The 17,186-nt window shown below is 44.6% G+C and overlaps 1 protein-coding gene across 2 annotated transcripts in view; it reads right to left on the bottom strand.

The window, feature by feature from the left end:
* The window catches only part of BCAR1 (BCAR1 scaffold protein, Cas family member), a 213,218-nt gene that overhangs the window by 46,566 nt on the left and 149,466 nt on the right, over positions 1-17,186 (bottom strand). For both annotated transcript variants that reach the window (XM_077455737.1, XM_077455736.1), the window contains exon 3: positions 266-424. In XM_077455737.1, the coding sequence (XP_077311863.1) occupies positions 266-424 (159 nt within the window). The remainder of the gene's footprint in view (positions 1-265; positions 425-17,186) is intronic.

Below are 17,186 nucleotides of genomic sequence, written 5' to 3'. Positions count from 1 at the left end.
CCACACCGCATTTTGCTGCCCCGGATCGCATAGAACAAAACGACTATGCGATCTGGTTGCAATCAGGTTCCAAAATTGGCGCATGCATAACTTTGATGTGATTTGTGCCCATTCAAAATGAATGGGTTCAAATCGCACCGCACTGAATCGCTTGTGAATTAAACAGGAATGTGGTGCAGTTCATGTGCGATTTATAGTGTAAAAAGAGGCTTAATGAGAACCATACATTGTCAATGTTACAGAAGTTTACCATGGTAGTACCAACCTCTGGGCTGTAGTTGTTCACTAAACACCTGGTGGGGACATCATAGATCTCCTGGGGTCCAGCTGGGACCAGATGCCTCGGAATATCATATTCGTCTTGCTGCTCTGTCTTGGGTGAATCGTACACATAGACTTGGCCTTTCCGAGTAGGAAGGACCACCTAGGAAAAAAAGACAAAAGGATTGTAATATTCTGTGCCACACATCGAACAATTTTACAATGATACAAAACTTGAAGTGACCCTGCAGGAATTGAAATGTGGGCGTTTCCACTGCTGATTTCCTTGTAAAGGTAGCGGTTTCAAGGGCTGTCATCCTCACTTGTTTTTGTAGATCCTGCACTTCTCTTTTAAAGCAAATAAATTTTTGTTTCTGAAAAAACCTGTGCTGAAATTCCAACAGCCACCAATAGATGGAGACACAATCTAAGCAGGTGAATATATAGAATAAAACCTATACATGAAACTATATCCTATATCTCTTTATAGTGCGATGACAAGTATATTTTATCAGGTTTTAGGCTGATCGGTAATGGCCATAACCTTTGTGACTCTGGGTGGTTCTGAACTAAGCACACGGAAAGTAAATATCAATGTATTCCAATCTAGGATCTTTGTTCTGATTGCCTATTTTTACAATGCGTGATCTCTGAATAGGAAAACTGGGTGGAGAAATATATAATGCATACAATGTTACTAATTTACCTTGGCGATCAATTGTATTGGGACAGTATAAAGATATCAGATATCTGTTCATTCAGATACAGTAAGGCCTCATGCACACGGGTATGGGAATTTCTGCTTAAAATATGTTGGATTTTTTTCTTCCAGAACTTGGCAGCAAAAATGGCTCTAATGTTGTGTGCGCAAGTATGTGCATATGGTGATGAGCATAAATGCATTCTACTGGCTAAAATATTAATTTGTACTGGGCACTGGAATACATTTACATGCATACGTGTATGTCTATGCATGTAAATTATGCTCAAAAGCTCCTCCCTGAACGTACCTTTGGTGTGCTTTTTTTCTGCCTGAAAACGCCTATGTGTGTATGGCCTCATAGGCTAACATAGAGATGCATTTACAGGCGTGAAAAAAATATCTCAAAGCGCCTATGTGTGTATGGCCTCATAGGCTAACATAGAGATGCATTTACAAGCGTAAAAAAAAAACCTCTGAGCACCTGTATAAGCAGCATACTTTAACCACTTGCCAACCGCAATATGTATATTTGCGTTGTGGTTTGCAAGTGCTTTACTGGGATTATGGCTGAAGCTATCAGCCATAACCTCGGTACCGTTTTTTTTACAGCCGGCGGCTGGCTTTTACATTCATAAGCCGCCTCGAGCTTCGCCCAAAGGAACGGTCTGACAGTGACCTCCAGCTGATCACACAGGAGATCAAAGAGTACACCCTCTTTGATCACCTCTATGGCCTTGGAGGACTGGAGCGACGTCATGATGTCACTTCTGGTCTGGGCTGGAAGTAAACAATTTTTTTTTAAAGCATAGGATCATTTTTTTTTTTTAATCTTTTGCTTTTAAAGAAGAGATTTGGGGTCTTTTTGACCCCAGATCTCTCAATAAAAAGGACCTGTCATCCTTATTTCTATTGAAAGGGATGTTTACATTCCTTGTAATAGCAACAAAAGAGAAAATAATAATAATAATAATAATAATAATAATAAAAAATATTAATAATAATAAAAAATATATATTAATAATAATAAAAAAATAATTTAAAAAATGAAAGGGACAGTGTAAGATTAAAAAATAAAAAGTCAAATAAATACGATTTTTAAAAAAAAATTAAAGCGCCCCCCCCCCATTCCTCACGTGCAGAAGCGAATGCATGTGTAAGTCATGCATGCATATGTAAATGGTATTTGTTACACACGTCAGGTATCGCACGGGAGCCGCCGGTAGTGGCGCAGTCTAACTGAAGCAACGGCACGTACTTGCTGTTGCTTCAGTACGCATTGGCGGATGACGACGGCACGTGCAAATACTGGTATATCTCCTAAACCGTGTACTAAAAATTGGTTGTAAGTGGTTTACAACCACTTTAACATCATTAAAAAAAAAATGGGGTAAATATTGTGTTTTTTTTTTTATTCATTAAACTGTATTTTTTGCAAAAGAACTTTGTTTGCAAAACGCAGCACAAATACCATGTGAATTGCAACAATCGCCATTTTATTCCCTAGGGTCTCTGGTAAAAAAAAAAATATTAAAGTAAAGTTGTAAACAAAAATGCCAGAAAAAACCTGGTCTTTAAGGGAAAAGCCCTAAAAAGGTTGCCACAGAGGCTTTAAAGACAGATGGCTCATTGAGAACAAAGGTAATGAGGTGTACAGAATGCATGTCTTCGGACCACTGGGTGTTACCTTACAAATTGTCTGTCATGTAGCAATGCACATCAAGTTAACACCTTCCTTACATGTTCTTCTGAAAAAATCTGCATGCCCAGATATTAATATTACCACTTCACTGGACTGCCAAAGTGATCGCCTTTCATACCTATGTCCCCCGCCATGCACTGTTGTTATATCCTATGGCCCCTGCATCACTACTGTGTCCTATAATGATGCACAGAGGACGGAGCTGCAGCACACAGTGGGGAACACAGGCATCCGACACTCCTGGAACTGTCAAATGCCAAAGATACTTACAGAGGTTGCAGTATTGGAACACAGGGAAGGAAGGAGACTTGGGCTGCAGGAAAGGTGAGAAGAACTGTTTTTCTATTGTGGAGAAATTCAGTTAGAGATTATTGAGCCATTGGCTCTCGCTGCTGTCACTCACAGCCAAGTAAGCCAATGAGGAGAGAGCGGGTGCTGGGCCGAGTCATGCTCCATGTCTGAATGGACACACAGAGCAGTGGCTCAGGAGCGAGTCTGCTTAGGTGCCCCCATAGCAAACTGCTTGCTATGGGGGCACTCGGCAGGAGGGAGGGGGACCGAAAAGGGGAGGATCGATGATCGGGGCTGCTCTGTCCAAAACCATTACACAGCGCAGGTAAGTATAACACAGGGGCGTAACTATAGGGTGTGCAGCAGTTGCGACCGCAACCGGGCCCTGTGATGCAGGGGGCCCATGCAGCCCCCTCTACATATGGCAGCAGCATAGGCAGCTAGGGGTACCAGTGCACCATGCACACGGGTGGCTGGAGGTGGAGGGTGACTAGCAGAGCTCTATGCTCGATTATCGCACTGGCTGCTCTTTAGTTGTGCATTCCCCGCATGACCTGTGTCCTCGGCTGGCTCCTCAGAGTACCCCTCTCCTGCTCCATGCATTGCCACTCAGTCCGATGTCTGTTCTCCCCAGCCAGAGTCCCGCCCCCCCCCCCCCGAGTCCGGCCCACACTGCACTGCATACTCCCGGGTAAACAAACTTTAAGCACACAGATGCAGTGCAGCCCTATGAGAGCTTCCCGGAGGACACTGCAGGCTTGTCTGCTAACCCCCCTTCCTCCCCCGTCATACACAGATGATGAAAGGTCTTTCTGGGAGATATGCTGATCGCCCATCCAGCACACTGGATGGAGCCCATGTCAACATGGATGAGTGCGTGGCCTACAGCTTGGTCATGGTGAGTGAGAGGACCTCATCCCCCACACACCATTACATACCCCCTCCATCTCCCCCTGGGGACAGGGACCCTTCTCACGTAGGGACAGGGACCCCCCTCCTCCCCTGGGGACAGGGACCCCTTCTCACCTAGGGGCAGTAACTTCATCTGCCCTGGAGAAAAGGACCTCATCTCTTCTGGGGACAGGGACCCCATCCTGCCTAGGGACAGTCCCCCAATGGGGCACCTAAAAAAAAAAAATCTACTGATACCAGTGGTGGAACTACAGGGCTTGCAAAGGTCATACCTGTGACCACACCCTGGAGTTCCACTGCCGGACTCGGAGGGAAGGGCCCTGGCTGGGGTTCAGGGGGGCCCTTCATGGTTTCTTGCATCGGGGCCCTGAAGGTTCTAGTTACGCCACTGGTATAACATGTTTGTTATTTCAAAGAAAAAACAAAACCTTTAATATTACTTTAAGACTGATATCTTCACATACTAGAGAATGATGACTGGGGGCAGCTTGATGGTTTGTAAATCAGCCTTTCTCACCATTCATACATAGGTCCACATTGGTGACGGTCTTTCTCCACTCCCTGCTAATCCCAGAGGCCATCGATCATAGTGCGGGACAGCGAATGATACAGCCCATCAATAATTAAAAAGGATTAGCTCAACGGGCAAAGACATTGACATGACATACAGAAGGTTCAAGTGTCATTTTCTTCTCCTGAAGGCATTATACATGTGATTGGATTGGATTATAACATCTCAGATTAAATCTGGTAGCAATGTCCTACTTTCCAAAATCTTTATGTGCAGTCAAATCTAAAATGACATTTACTCCATTTGTCTCCAAAAATTGAGCAGTGACACTGTTCTTTATGGGGGGGGGTGGGGGGGAGGGGGTCATTCATGAAATGAAACAGGACTCCTTAAGGATGCATTTGCAGCCTTATATATAAGGAGTTGTTTGCCCTGTTCCGCGTTATAGAGGAATGGTAGGTCTGCTTGAAGAATTTCTATAGGATTGGTAGGTCTACATAACCCAACATATTGTGTTTTTATATTTTGGTTTGTTAACCACTTCCAGACCGGACCATTTTGCTGGTTTAAGACCGGACCACTTTTTGCGATTCGGCACTGCATCGCTTTAACTGACAATTGCGCAGTCGTGCGACGTAGCTCCCAAACAAAATTACGTACTTTTTTTCCCACAAATAGAGCTTTCTTTTGGTGGCATTTGATCACCCCTGCGGTTTTTATTTTTTGCGCTATAAACAAAAATAGAGCGACAATTTTGAAAAGAAAACCACATTATTTTTTACCTTTTGTTATAATAAATATCCCCCAAAAATATATAAAAAAACATTTTTTTCCCTCAATTTAGGCCAATACGTATTCTTCTACATATTTTTGGTAAAAAAATCGCAATAAGTGATTATTGATTGGTTTGCGGAAAAGTTATAGCTTTTACAAAATAGAGGATCATTTTATGCCATTTTTATTAATATATATTTTTTTACTAGTAATGGCGGCGATCAGCGATTTTTATTGTGACTGCGACATTATGGCGGACACGTCGGCCATTTTTGGGACCATTGTCATTTATACAGCAATCACTGCTATATAAATGCACTGATTCCTGTGTAAATGACACTGGCAGTGAAGGGGTTAACCAGTGGGTGGCAGTGTAGGGGTTAAGTGTTCCTAGGGGTGTGTTACTAACTGTGGGGGGCTGGGCTTTGTTTTAGTGAACACTGATCTCTGCTCCAATCACATGGAGATCAGCGTCACTTGTTGCTAGGCAGAATGGGGAGATGCTGTTTACAACGGCATCTTCTCGTTCAGCCGTCCCGTGAGGCGATCGAGTCCACGGGACCCGCGACCGGACTCACGGGGGTCCCGGCCGGCTGCCGGAGGTGCGCTCACGATGGCAGGGAGGCATTTAAAACTGGACGTACCTGTACGCCAGTATGCCTGCCCGTGCCATTCTGCCGACGTACATCGGCGTGCGCTGGTCGGGAAGTGGTTAAGGAAAAAAAAACATACCGTATTTGTCGGCGTATAACACGATCCCCTCTAATTTTCCAGTTTTTGCCTATATTCACCATATAAGACGACCCCCCTTCCGAGGCTTCATATTTCCTTCTTCTTGCTGGAGCCATACCGCGCTGAGCCAATCATAGCAAGCAATGTATTCTATTAATAAATACAAAGCCTGCTCAGATTGCCACAGGCCGTAACATCATCAGCCCGCACCTCTCTGACGCTCAAAGCCAATCCGAGCAGGTTACTGTATGTTGTCTGCTCGGATTGGCAGAGGTTGTTACTCCAACCCAAGCAGGCTCTGTATTCATTAACCACTTTCAGACCGGACCATTTTGCTGGTAAATGACCAGAGGTCTTTTTACACTTTGGCACTGCGCTGCTTTAACTGGTAATTGCGCGGTCATGCAATGTTGTACCCAAACAAAATTTGCGTCCTTTTCTTCCCACAAATAGAGCTTTCTTTTGATGGTATTTGATTGCCTCTGCGATTTTTATTTTTTGCGATATAAACGTAAAAAGACCGCAAATTTTGAAAAAAAATGATATTTTCTACTTTTTGTTATTAGAAAAATCCAATAAACTCAATTTTAGTCATACATTTAGGCCAAAATGTATTCAGCCACATGTCTTTGGTAAAAAAAAAGTCAATAATTGTATATTTATTGGTTTGCGCAAAAGTTGTCACATCTACAAACTAAGGTACGTTTTCTGGAATTTACGCAGCTTTTAGTTTACGACTGCCTATCTCATTTCTTGAGGTGCTAAAATGGCAGGGCAGTACAAAACCCCCCCAAATGACCCCATTTTGGAAAGTAGACCCCCTAAGGAAATTGATAAGAGGCATGTTGAGCCCATTGAATATTTTATTTTTTTGCCTCAAGCGATTGAATAATGACAAAAAAAAATTTTTTTTTTTTTTTTTACACAAAGTTGTCACTAAATGATATATTGCTCACACATGCTATGGGCGTATGTGAAATGACACCCCAAAATAAATTCTGCTGCTTCTCCTGAGTACGGGGATACCACATATGTGGGACTTTTTGGGAGCCTAGCCGCGTACGGGGCCCCGAAAACCAAGCACCGCCTTCAGGCTTTCTAAGGGCGTAAATTTTTGAGTTCACTTCTCACTACCTATTACAGTTTTGAAGGCCATAAAATGCCAAGATGGCACAAAACCCCCACAAATGACCCCATTTTAGAAAGTAGACACCCCAAGCTATTTGCTGAGAGGCATGTTGAGTTAATGGAATATTTTATATTTTGCCACAAGTTGCGGGAAAATTACAAACTTTTTTTTTTTTTTTTTTTTTTTCACAAAGTTGTCACTAAATGATATATTGCTCACACATGCCATGGGCATATGTGAAATGACACCCCAAAATAAATTCTGCTGCTTCTCCTGAGTACGGGGATACCACATATGTGGGACTTTTTGGGAGCCTAGCCGCGTACGGGGCCCCGAAAACCAAGCACCGCCTTCAGGCTTTCTAAGGGCGTAAATATTTGACTTCACTCCTCACTACCTATTACAGTTTTGAAGGCCATAAAATGCCAAGATGGCACAAAACCCCCACAAATGACCCCATTTTAGAAAGTAGACACCCCAAGCTATTTGCTGAGAGGCATGTTGAGTCCATGGAATATTTTATATTTTGCCACAAGTTGCGGGAAAATTACAAACTTTTTTTTTTTTTTTTTTTTTTTCACAAAGTTGTCACTAAATGATATATTGCTCACACATGCCATGGGCATATGTGAAATGACACCCCAAAATAAATTCTGCTGCTTCTCCTGAGTACGGGGATACCACATATGTGGGACTTTTTGGGAGCCTAGCCGCGTACGGGGCCCCGAAAACCAAGCACCGCCTTCAGGCTTTCTAAGGGCGTAAATATTTGACTTCACTCCTCACTACCTATTACAGTTTTGAAGGCCATAAAATGCCAAGATGGCACAAAACCCCCACAAATGACCCCATTTTAGAAAGTAGACACCCCAAGCTATTTGCTGAGAGGCATGTTGAGTCCATGGAATATTTTATATTTTGCCACAAGTTGCGGGAAAATTACAAACTTTTTTTTTTTTTTTTTTTTTTCACAAAGTTGTCACTAAATGATATATTGCTCACGCATGCCATGGGCATATGTGAAATGACACCCCAAAATAAATTCTGCTGCTTCTCCTGAGTACGGGGATACCACATATGTGGGACTTTTTGGGAGCCTAGCCGCGTACGGGGCCCCGAAAACCAAGCACCGCCTTCAGGCTTTCTAAGGGCGTTACAGTTTTGAAGGCCATAAAATGCCAAGATGGCACAAACCCCCCCCAAATGACCCCATTTTGGAAAGTAGACACCCCTAAATTTAGGGGTACACTAGTGAGACTAGGTAATAAATGGCGGGTGCCCTGAAACTATAAAAAAATAACTAACCAACCAGCGTCACCTGTAACAGTTATATGGTGATCACTGGTGAAAGGGTTAACTAGGGGGCAATCAGGGGGCTTTATGCGGTAGTATATGGGGGTCCCTGGCGCTATAAAAAGCTGCGGCGAACCTAAATACCTACCTGCCTAACTAGCGTCACCTGTGACACTAATACAGCGATCAGAAAAACGATCGCTTATTAGGCTGGGTTCACACTGGAGCGATGCGGGAACGCCACAAATGCGCGGCGGGTTCCCGCATCGCATGCCTCCCGGCGGCAGTTCACACTGCCCTATGCGAACTGCTGGGAGTGTCAGTGAAATGTTACTGACACCCCCAGATCAGTTCGCATATCGCAGTGCGATCTGCAAACTCGGATCGCATGGTGTGAACACCCATGCGATCCGATTCTGCTGCGGGCCAAAAAAAGGGTCCCGTGCGAATTTGCGGCGGGTGCGGCGGGTGTGGCGGGTGCGGCGAATGGCTGAACTCGAATCGCACAGAGATCGGATGTGATTTCCACTGCAGTGCGGTGCGAATCACATCCGTTCTCAAACCGCTGCAATCTGAACCCAGCCTTAGTGACACTGGCGACGGGGGGTGATCACGGGGTTAAACCTTTATTGGGGGGGTTAGGGGGGTACCTTAGAACTAAAGGGGGCTAACCCTAACTGCCCTAACAGTTATTAGTCACAAATGACACCCGCCGGGTGATCAGGGGGTTAAACCTTTATTAGGTAATAAATGGCGGGTGCCCTGAAACTATAAAAAAATAACTAACCAACCAGCGTCACCTGTAACAGTTATATGGTGATCACTGGTGAAAGGGTTAACTAGGGGGCAATCAGGGGGCTTTATGCGGTAGTATATGGGGGTCCCTGGCGCTATAAAAAGCTGCGGCGAACCTAAATACCTACCTGCCTAACTAGCGTCACCTGTGACACTAATACGGCGATCAGAAAAATGATCGCTTATTAGGCTGGGTTCACACTGGAGCGATGCGGAAACGCCGCGAATCCGCGGCGGGTTCCCGCATCGCATGCCTCCCGGCGGCAGTTCACACTGCCCTATGCGAACTGCTGGGAGTGTCAGTGAAATGTTACTGACACCCCCAGATCAGTTCGCATATCGCAGTGCGATCTGCAAACTCGGATCGCATGGTGTGAACACCCATGCGATCCGATTCTGCTGCGGGCCAAAAAAAGGGTCCCGTGCGAATTTGCGGCGGGTGCGGCGGGTGTGGCGGGTGCGGCGGGTGCGGCGAATGGCTGAACTCGAATCGCACAGAGATCGGATGTGATTTGCACTGCAGTGCGGTGCGAATCACATTCGTTCTCATAAACCGCTGCAATGTGAACCCAGCCTTAGTGACACTGGCGACGGGGGGTGATCACGGGGTTAAACCTTTATTGGGGGGGTTAGGGGGGTACATTAGAACTAAAGGGGGCTAACTCTAACTGCCCTAACAGTTATTACAGTCACAAATGACACCAATGCAAAAAAAAAAAAAAAAAAAAAAAAAATGACATTGGTGTCACTGTGACTGGGGGGCAGGGGTAATTGGGGGGGTGATCGGGGGGTAAAGGGGGGGTGTGAGTGTATCTGGCATGTTCTACTGTGTGTGTAGAGTGTTGGTGCAACTCACCGATCCGCTCTCCTCCGTGTCGGAACGGAAAATACCGACACGGAGGAGAGAATACATCACTTCCTCTCCTGTGTTTACATTACAGGAGAGGAAGTGATGTCACCGGGGATTTCCATTCGTCGAGAGCGATCGCGAGGGGGTGGCCATGAATGAATGGCCGCCCCCTCATCCCGGATCGCTCTTGAAGAAATGCCGACCGCCGCAGGCACCGGGGGGGGGCCCTATCGGGCCCCCCACCCGCGGGCAGGCAGGGACTTATATATACGCCCATATGCCTGCCCGTGCCATTCTGCCGACGTATATCGTCGTGCGGCGGTCGGCAAGTGGTTAACCACTTTCAGACCGGACCATTTTGCTGGTAAATGACCAGAGGTCTTTTTACACTTTGGCACTGCGCTGCTTTAACTGGTAATTGCACGGTAATGCAATGTTGTACCCAAACGAAATTTGCGTCCTTTTCTTCCCACAAATAGAGCTTTCTTTTAAAGGTATTTGACTGACTCTGCGATTTTTATTTTTTGCGATATAAACGTAAAAAGACCGCAAATTTTGAAAAAAAAATGATATTTTCTACTTTTTGTTATTAGAAAAATCCAATAAACTCAATTTTAGTCATACATTTAGGCCAAAATGTATTCAGCCACATGTCTTTGGTAAAAAAAAAGTCAATAACTGTATATTTATTGGTTTGCGCAAAAGTTGTCACATCTACAAACTAAGGTACGTTTTCTGGAATTTACGCAGCTTTTAGTTTACGACTGCCTATCTCATTTCTTGAGGTGCTAAAATGGCAGGGCAGTACAAAACCCCCCCAAATGACCCCATTTTGGAAAGTAGACCCCCTAAGGAAATTGATAAGTGGCATGTTGAGCCCATTGAATATTTTATTTTTTTGCCTCAAGCGATTGAATAATGACAAAAAAATATATTTTTTTTTTTTTTTACACAAAGTTGCCACTAAATGATATATTGCTCACACATGCTATGGGCATATGTGAAATGACACCCCAAAATAAATTCTGCTACTTCTCCTGAGTACGGGGATACCACATATGTGGGACTTTTTGGGAGCCTAGCCGCGTACGGGGCCCCGAAAACCAAGCACCGCCTTCAGGCTTTCTAAGGGCGTAAATTTTTGATTTCACTTCTCACTACCTATTACAGTTTTGAAGGCCATAAAATGCCAAGATGGCACAAAACCCCCACAAATGACCCCATTTTAGAAAGTAGACACCCCAAGCTATTTGCTGAGAGGCATGTTGAGTCCATGGAATATTTTATATTTTGCCACAAGTTGCGAGAAAATTACAAACTTTAATTTTTTTTTATTTTTTTTTCACAAAGTTGTCACTAAATGATATATTGCTCACGCATGCCATGGGCATATGTGAAATGACACCCCAAAATAAATTCTGCTGCTTCTCCTGAGTACGGGGATACCACATGTGTGGGATTTTTTGGGAGCCTAGCCACGTACGGGGCCCCGAAAGCCAAGAACCGCCTTCAGGTTTTCTAAGGGCGTAAATATTTGACTTCACTCCTCACTACCTATTACAGTTTTGAAGGCCATAAAATGCCAAGATGGCACAAAACCCCCACAAATGACCCCATTTTAGAAAGTAGACACCCCAAGCTATTTGCTGAGAGGCATGTTGAGTCCATGGAATATTTTATATTTTGCCACAAGTTGCGGGAAAATTACAAACTTTTTTTTTTTTTTTCACAAAGTTGTCACTAAATGATATATTGCTCAAGCATGCCATGGGCATATGTGAAATGACACCCCAAAATAAATTCTGCTGCTTCTCCTGAGTACGGGGATACCACATATGTGGGACTTTTTGGGAGCCTAGCCGCGTACGGGGCCCCGAAAACCAAGCACCGCCTTCAGGCTTTCTAAGGGCGTTACAGTTTTGAAGGCCATAAAATGCCAAGATGGCACAAACCCCCCCCAAATGACCCCATTTTGGAAAGTAGACACCCCTAAATTTAGGGGTACACTAGTGAGACTAGGTAATAAATGGCGGGTGCCCTGAAACTATAAAAAAATAACTAACCAACCAGCGTCACCTGTAACAGTTATATGGTGATCACTGGTGAAAGGGTTAACTAGGGGGTAATCAGGGGGCTTTATGCGGTAGTATATGGGGGTCCCTGGCGCTATAAAAAGCTGCGGCGAACCTAAATACCTACCTGCCTAACTAGCGTCACCTGTGACACTAAAACAGCGATCAGAAAAACGATTGCTTATTAGGCTGGGTTCACACTGGAGCGATGCGGGAACGCCACGAATCCGCGGCGGGTTCCCGCATCGCATGCCTCACGGCGGCAGTTCACACTGCCCTATGCGAACTGCTGGGAGTGTCAGTGAAATGTTAATGACACCCCCAGATCAGTTCGCATATCGCAGTGCGATCTGCAAACTCAGGTCGCATGGTGTGAACACCCATGCGATCCGATTCTGCTGCGGACCAAAAAAAGGGTCCCGTGCGAGTTTGCGGCGGGTGCGGCGAATGGCTGAACTCGAGAGATCGGATGTGATTTGCACTGCAGTGCGGTGCGAATCACATCCGTTCTCATAAACCGCTGCAATGTGAACCCAGCCTTAGTGACACTGGCGACGGGGGGTGATCACGGGGTTAAACCTTTATTGGGGGGGTTAGGGGGGTACATTAGAACTAAAGGGGGGCTAACCCTAACTGCCCTAACAGTTATTACAGTCACAAATGACATCAATGCAAAAAAAAAAAAATGCATTGGTGTCACTGTGACTGGGGGGGCAGGGGTAATTGGGGGGGTGATCGGGGGGTGAGTGTGCCTGGCATGTTCTACTGTGAAGTGTCGTGTTGGTGCAACTCACCGATCCTCTCTCCTCGGTGTCGGAACGAAAAATACCGACACGGAGGAGAGATTACATCACTTCCTCTCCTGTGTTTACATTACAGGAGAGGAAGTGATGTCACGAAGGATTTCCATTCGTCGGGAGCGATCGCGAGGGGGTGGCCATGAATGAATGGCCGCCCCCTAATCCCGGATCGCTCCCGAACGAATACCGACCGCCGCAGGCACCGTGGGGGGGGCCCGATTGGGCCCCCCACCCGCGGGAAGGCAGGGACGTACAGGTACGCCCATATGCCTGCCAGTGCCATTCTGTCGACGTACATCGTCGTGCGGCGGTCGGCAAGTGGTTAATAGAATACATCGCTCACTGGAATTGGCTCAGCAGTGTATACCTCGCTTTGACAGGCGATCCGAGCAGAAGTTCTCCTTCCCTCCCCGCAGTGTTCTGGGACACATCACAGGACTATTCACAAAGCACAGCACAACTCACACATACATAGTTGCATAGTAGGTGAGGTTGAAAAAAGACACAAGTCCATCAAGTCCAACCCATGTGTGTGATTCTATGTCAGTATTACATTGTATATCCCTGTATGTTGTGGTTGTTCAGGTGCTTATCTAATAGTTTCTTGAAACTACTGTCGCCCCCCCGCTGAGACCACCGCCTGTGGAAGGGAATTCCACATCCTTGCCGCTCTTACAGTAAAGAACCCTCTATGTCATTGGTCATCAACTCTGTCCTCAGGGCCCACTAACAGGCCAGGTTTTATGTATTACCTTGGAGAGATGCAGACTAGAATACTGCAATCACTGAGCAGCAAATGATATCACCTGTGATGTTTTTCAGTTATCTTGCAAACCTGGCCTGTTAGTGAGCCCTGAGGACAGGGTTGATGACCACTGCTCTATGTAGTTTAAGGGTAAACCTCTTTTCTTCTAATTTTAATGAGTGGCCACGAGTCTTGTTAAACTCCCTTCTGCACAGCCGGTGTTTCGTCACATATGGCAACCCATCACATTTGGCTACCCGCTGGACTGCGCAACGCCACCGTATGCGTTCCACTCATGAGTCCAGGTTCAAGCCCCATCATCTAAGTGAACACAGAGTGGGATTATATTTATGCAGAGCGAAGCGAGGCGAGTGCAGGGGACCTGTGTTGGAGTGCATATGGCGGCGTTGCGCATGCTCACTCCAGCAGGTAGCAAAATGTTATGTGACGTGACACCGGCGCTAAAGCCAAAAGTCACACCTGGCTGCCCACAGTTAGTATTCCGGCACCAGGAACCCGGTGGCTAGTGAAGAACTACCCTGGGTGAGGATGGCGTTGGATCACTGGATGGGTAAGTGTCCATTTATTAAAAGTCAGCAACTACAGAATTTGCAACTGCCAACTTTCAATTTTTTTTTTTTACAGGCTACGAGGGGTAAGTGTCCATTTATTAAAAGTCAGCAACTACAGGATTTGCAACTGCCGACTTTCAATTTTTTTTTAACAGACTACGAGGGGTAAGTGTCCATTTATTAAAAGTCAGCAACTACAGGATTTGCAACTGCCGACTTTCAATTTTTAAAAAATTTTTTTTACAGACTGCTGCTTTAATATCGTTTTAATTATTCCAAATATAAGTGTATCTTATAGACTCGCGAATGTTCATTAATGTCAGTGTTACATTCCCAACAATGTACTATCATTGCTATAGAGAGTGGAATGCTCTTTAATTCACCCATGATTTTATACGAGATTACAAACGACCTTAATATGGCAACTTGCTTTCTAGCGATTCGAAACAAATCTCTTCTATACAGTTATTTGAAAGGCATCATAAAATATTTATAGCAAGAGCGTAAAAAGGGGTCGAAGTGTGTAATACAAATCAACTGTGCGTTTACAAAGAAAAAAAGACGCATTCTAGAAATGCCTTGTCGCTCTGTTCTCTTTTCCAATCACGGGTGGAATTCTGCGAATAGCTGTGTCAGGTGGACACTTCTATTCTACAACTTTTATTAGGTTAGCAGAACAAAGCGAAGTGCAATGCTAAATGGCTCGAGATTCCCACCAGCCACCATGAGGTTACCATAGCAAACACGTCTAATTACCCTGAAAGCCATAGGCTCAGCTCCGCATTATACATTCATCCACTCCAGAGGTCACACATGCCAAATCATACGAAAACACAAGAGGACCACTCAGGGGTGTACATACAGCCATATGTGATGAAAAAAAACAGCACTTTCCGGGGGCAAATGTCACTGATTAATAGAAATTTCCCCATTAAAAAAAATATTTCAGAATGGAGGTATTCCTCTAGGGAAAGGGAAAAGATCTTATTTTTTCAGCAATTTCTATTGTATTATTGTGATATTTTTTTTTATGCTTTTTATGATATATTGTTATAACCAGATGTATGGGGTATGCCTGTTGAGACTGCAGTTTTCCCATGCAATCATTCTTGCTGAACGAACGACTGCTGGATTGGCTGTTCAGAGGGACACAATGGATTAGATTACTGAAGGAGTCATTTTCACTTGGTTTTTGGAATTTGGTGGAAATTTCACTTTAAAAAGAATACCCAATCAACTGCAAGAAAAATGGAAACAGGATTTCTGCTTGCACGTGATTGGATGATTAACCGCTTCAGCCCTGGAAGGATTTACCCCCTTCCTGACCAGAGCACTTTTTGCAATTCGGCACTGCGTCGCTTTAAATGACAATTGCGCAGTCGGGTGACGTTGTACCCAAACAAAATTGACGTCTTTTTTTTCACAGAAATAGAGCTTTCTTTTGGTGGTATTTGATCACCTTTGCAGTTTTTATTTTTTGTGCCATAAACAAAAAAAAGAGCGACAATTTTGAAACAAAACGCATTCTTTTTTTACTTTTTGCTCTAATTAAAATCCCCCAAAAATATATACATTTTTTTTCCCCAGTTTAGGCTGATACGTATTCTTCTACATATTTTTTGTAAAATAAATCGCAATAAGCGTATATTGATTGGTTTGCGCAAAAGTTATAGCATCTACAGAATAGGTGATAGTTTTATGGCATTTTTTTAATTTAATTTTTTTATTAGTAATGGCGGCGATCTGTGATTTTTATCGGGACTGCAACATAATGACGGACACATTGGACACTTTTGACTCTATTTTGGGACCATTGTCATTTATACAGCAATCAGTGCTATAAAAATGCACTGATTACTGTGTAAATGACACTGGCAGGGAAGGGGTTATCCACTAGGGGCGATGAAGGGGTTAAGTGTGTCCTAGGGAGTGATTCTAACTGTGGGAGGATAGGCTTCAAGTCACATGACAGCGATCACCACTCCCGATGACAGGGAGCGGTGATCTCTGTCATGACACAAGCCAGAACGGAGAAATGCCTTGTTTACATAGGTACTTCCCCGTTCCGAGGCTCCATGACAAGATCGCCGGGAGACCGGCAGACTTCGAGTCCACCAGTCCTGCGGGCACAGTCACACTGTACGCGGAGGCGCGCGCCTGCTATCCCCGGCTCTTAAAGGGGACGTACAGGTATGCCCATTTGCCCACCTGTGCCATTGTGCCGATGTATATCGGCGTGCAGGGGGTCGGCATGTAAATGAATGCTTAAGTGTTACTAAACTCAAAACAGTAAAATCATTCTGTATATGCAGTAAAGCATGCTTGTAAAAAGGATTGAGTAAAAAGGGTGTATGATCCTGTCTCTTCTGATCCTCTTCTTCTTGCATTGTCCCCAAAACATGTCCGGATAAGACAGAGTTAGTGGAATCAGGCTGCACATGCTCAGTTTGGTGTGTATTGCTAGAGTTTTTTTTTTTCTTGGGAGAGTGCATATGATCAGCACAGGGCCAATCAGCACTGTCCAGCACCGCAGCCAGGGGCAGGGGTTAAAGAATATGTACCATGTACTTGTATGAAAACAAATTATATTTTCTTTGTATTGCTTCCTTTGTGTGAAATACCTGGTGATCCTGCCAGTCCCTCTGCTTTCCTAATAAAAACTGACCACATTAGGCATGAGAGAATAGCATGGCCATGACTTGTGCTGACACCCCTCCCCACATTTACTGGTGAAGACCAGTGTGCTGCTGTTTTTCCTCCCCCAGCTCTTTGAGCTCCTTATATAGCTGAGAACAGAGGTTATGTGATCACGTATAAAAAAGAGGAACATAAGATAATTATAATGTTTTTATATGTATGCACATATGTTTTGCCTTATTTCTACTTTAAACTGAACAGTTGTTTGTTTACAAAGTGAAAATTGCGCAGTTTTCTGCAAGCACAGAGCTAAGAACTGTCAGTTTTCGGCTCTCTGCTCCGACCCATATGGTTGGGATCTTTTTAGATCCTGGACCGGCTCTGTGACGTCTGCACACCTATGACCCATA

This window comes from Lithobates pipiens, unplaced genomic scaffold, assembly GCF_037356315.1.
Source record: "Lithobates pipiens isolate NorthernLeopardFrog02 unplaced genomic scaffold, aLitPip1_a1.2 Scaffold_10, whole genome shotgun sequence".
NCBI classification, from domain to species: Eukaryota; Metazoa; Chordata; class Amphibia; order Anura; family Ranidae; genus Lithobates; species Lithobates pipiens.
The sequence above is the reverse complement of the archived record's forward strand: the minus strand, read 5'-3'. Positions and strand labels throughout refer to the sequence as shown.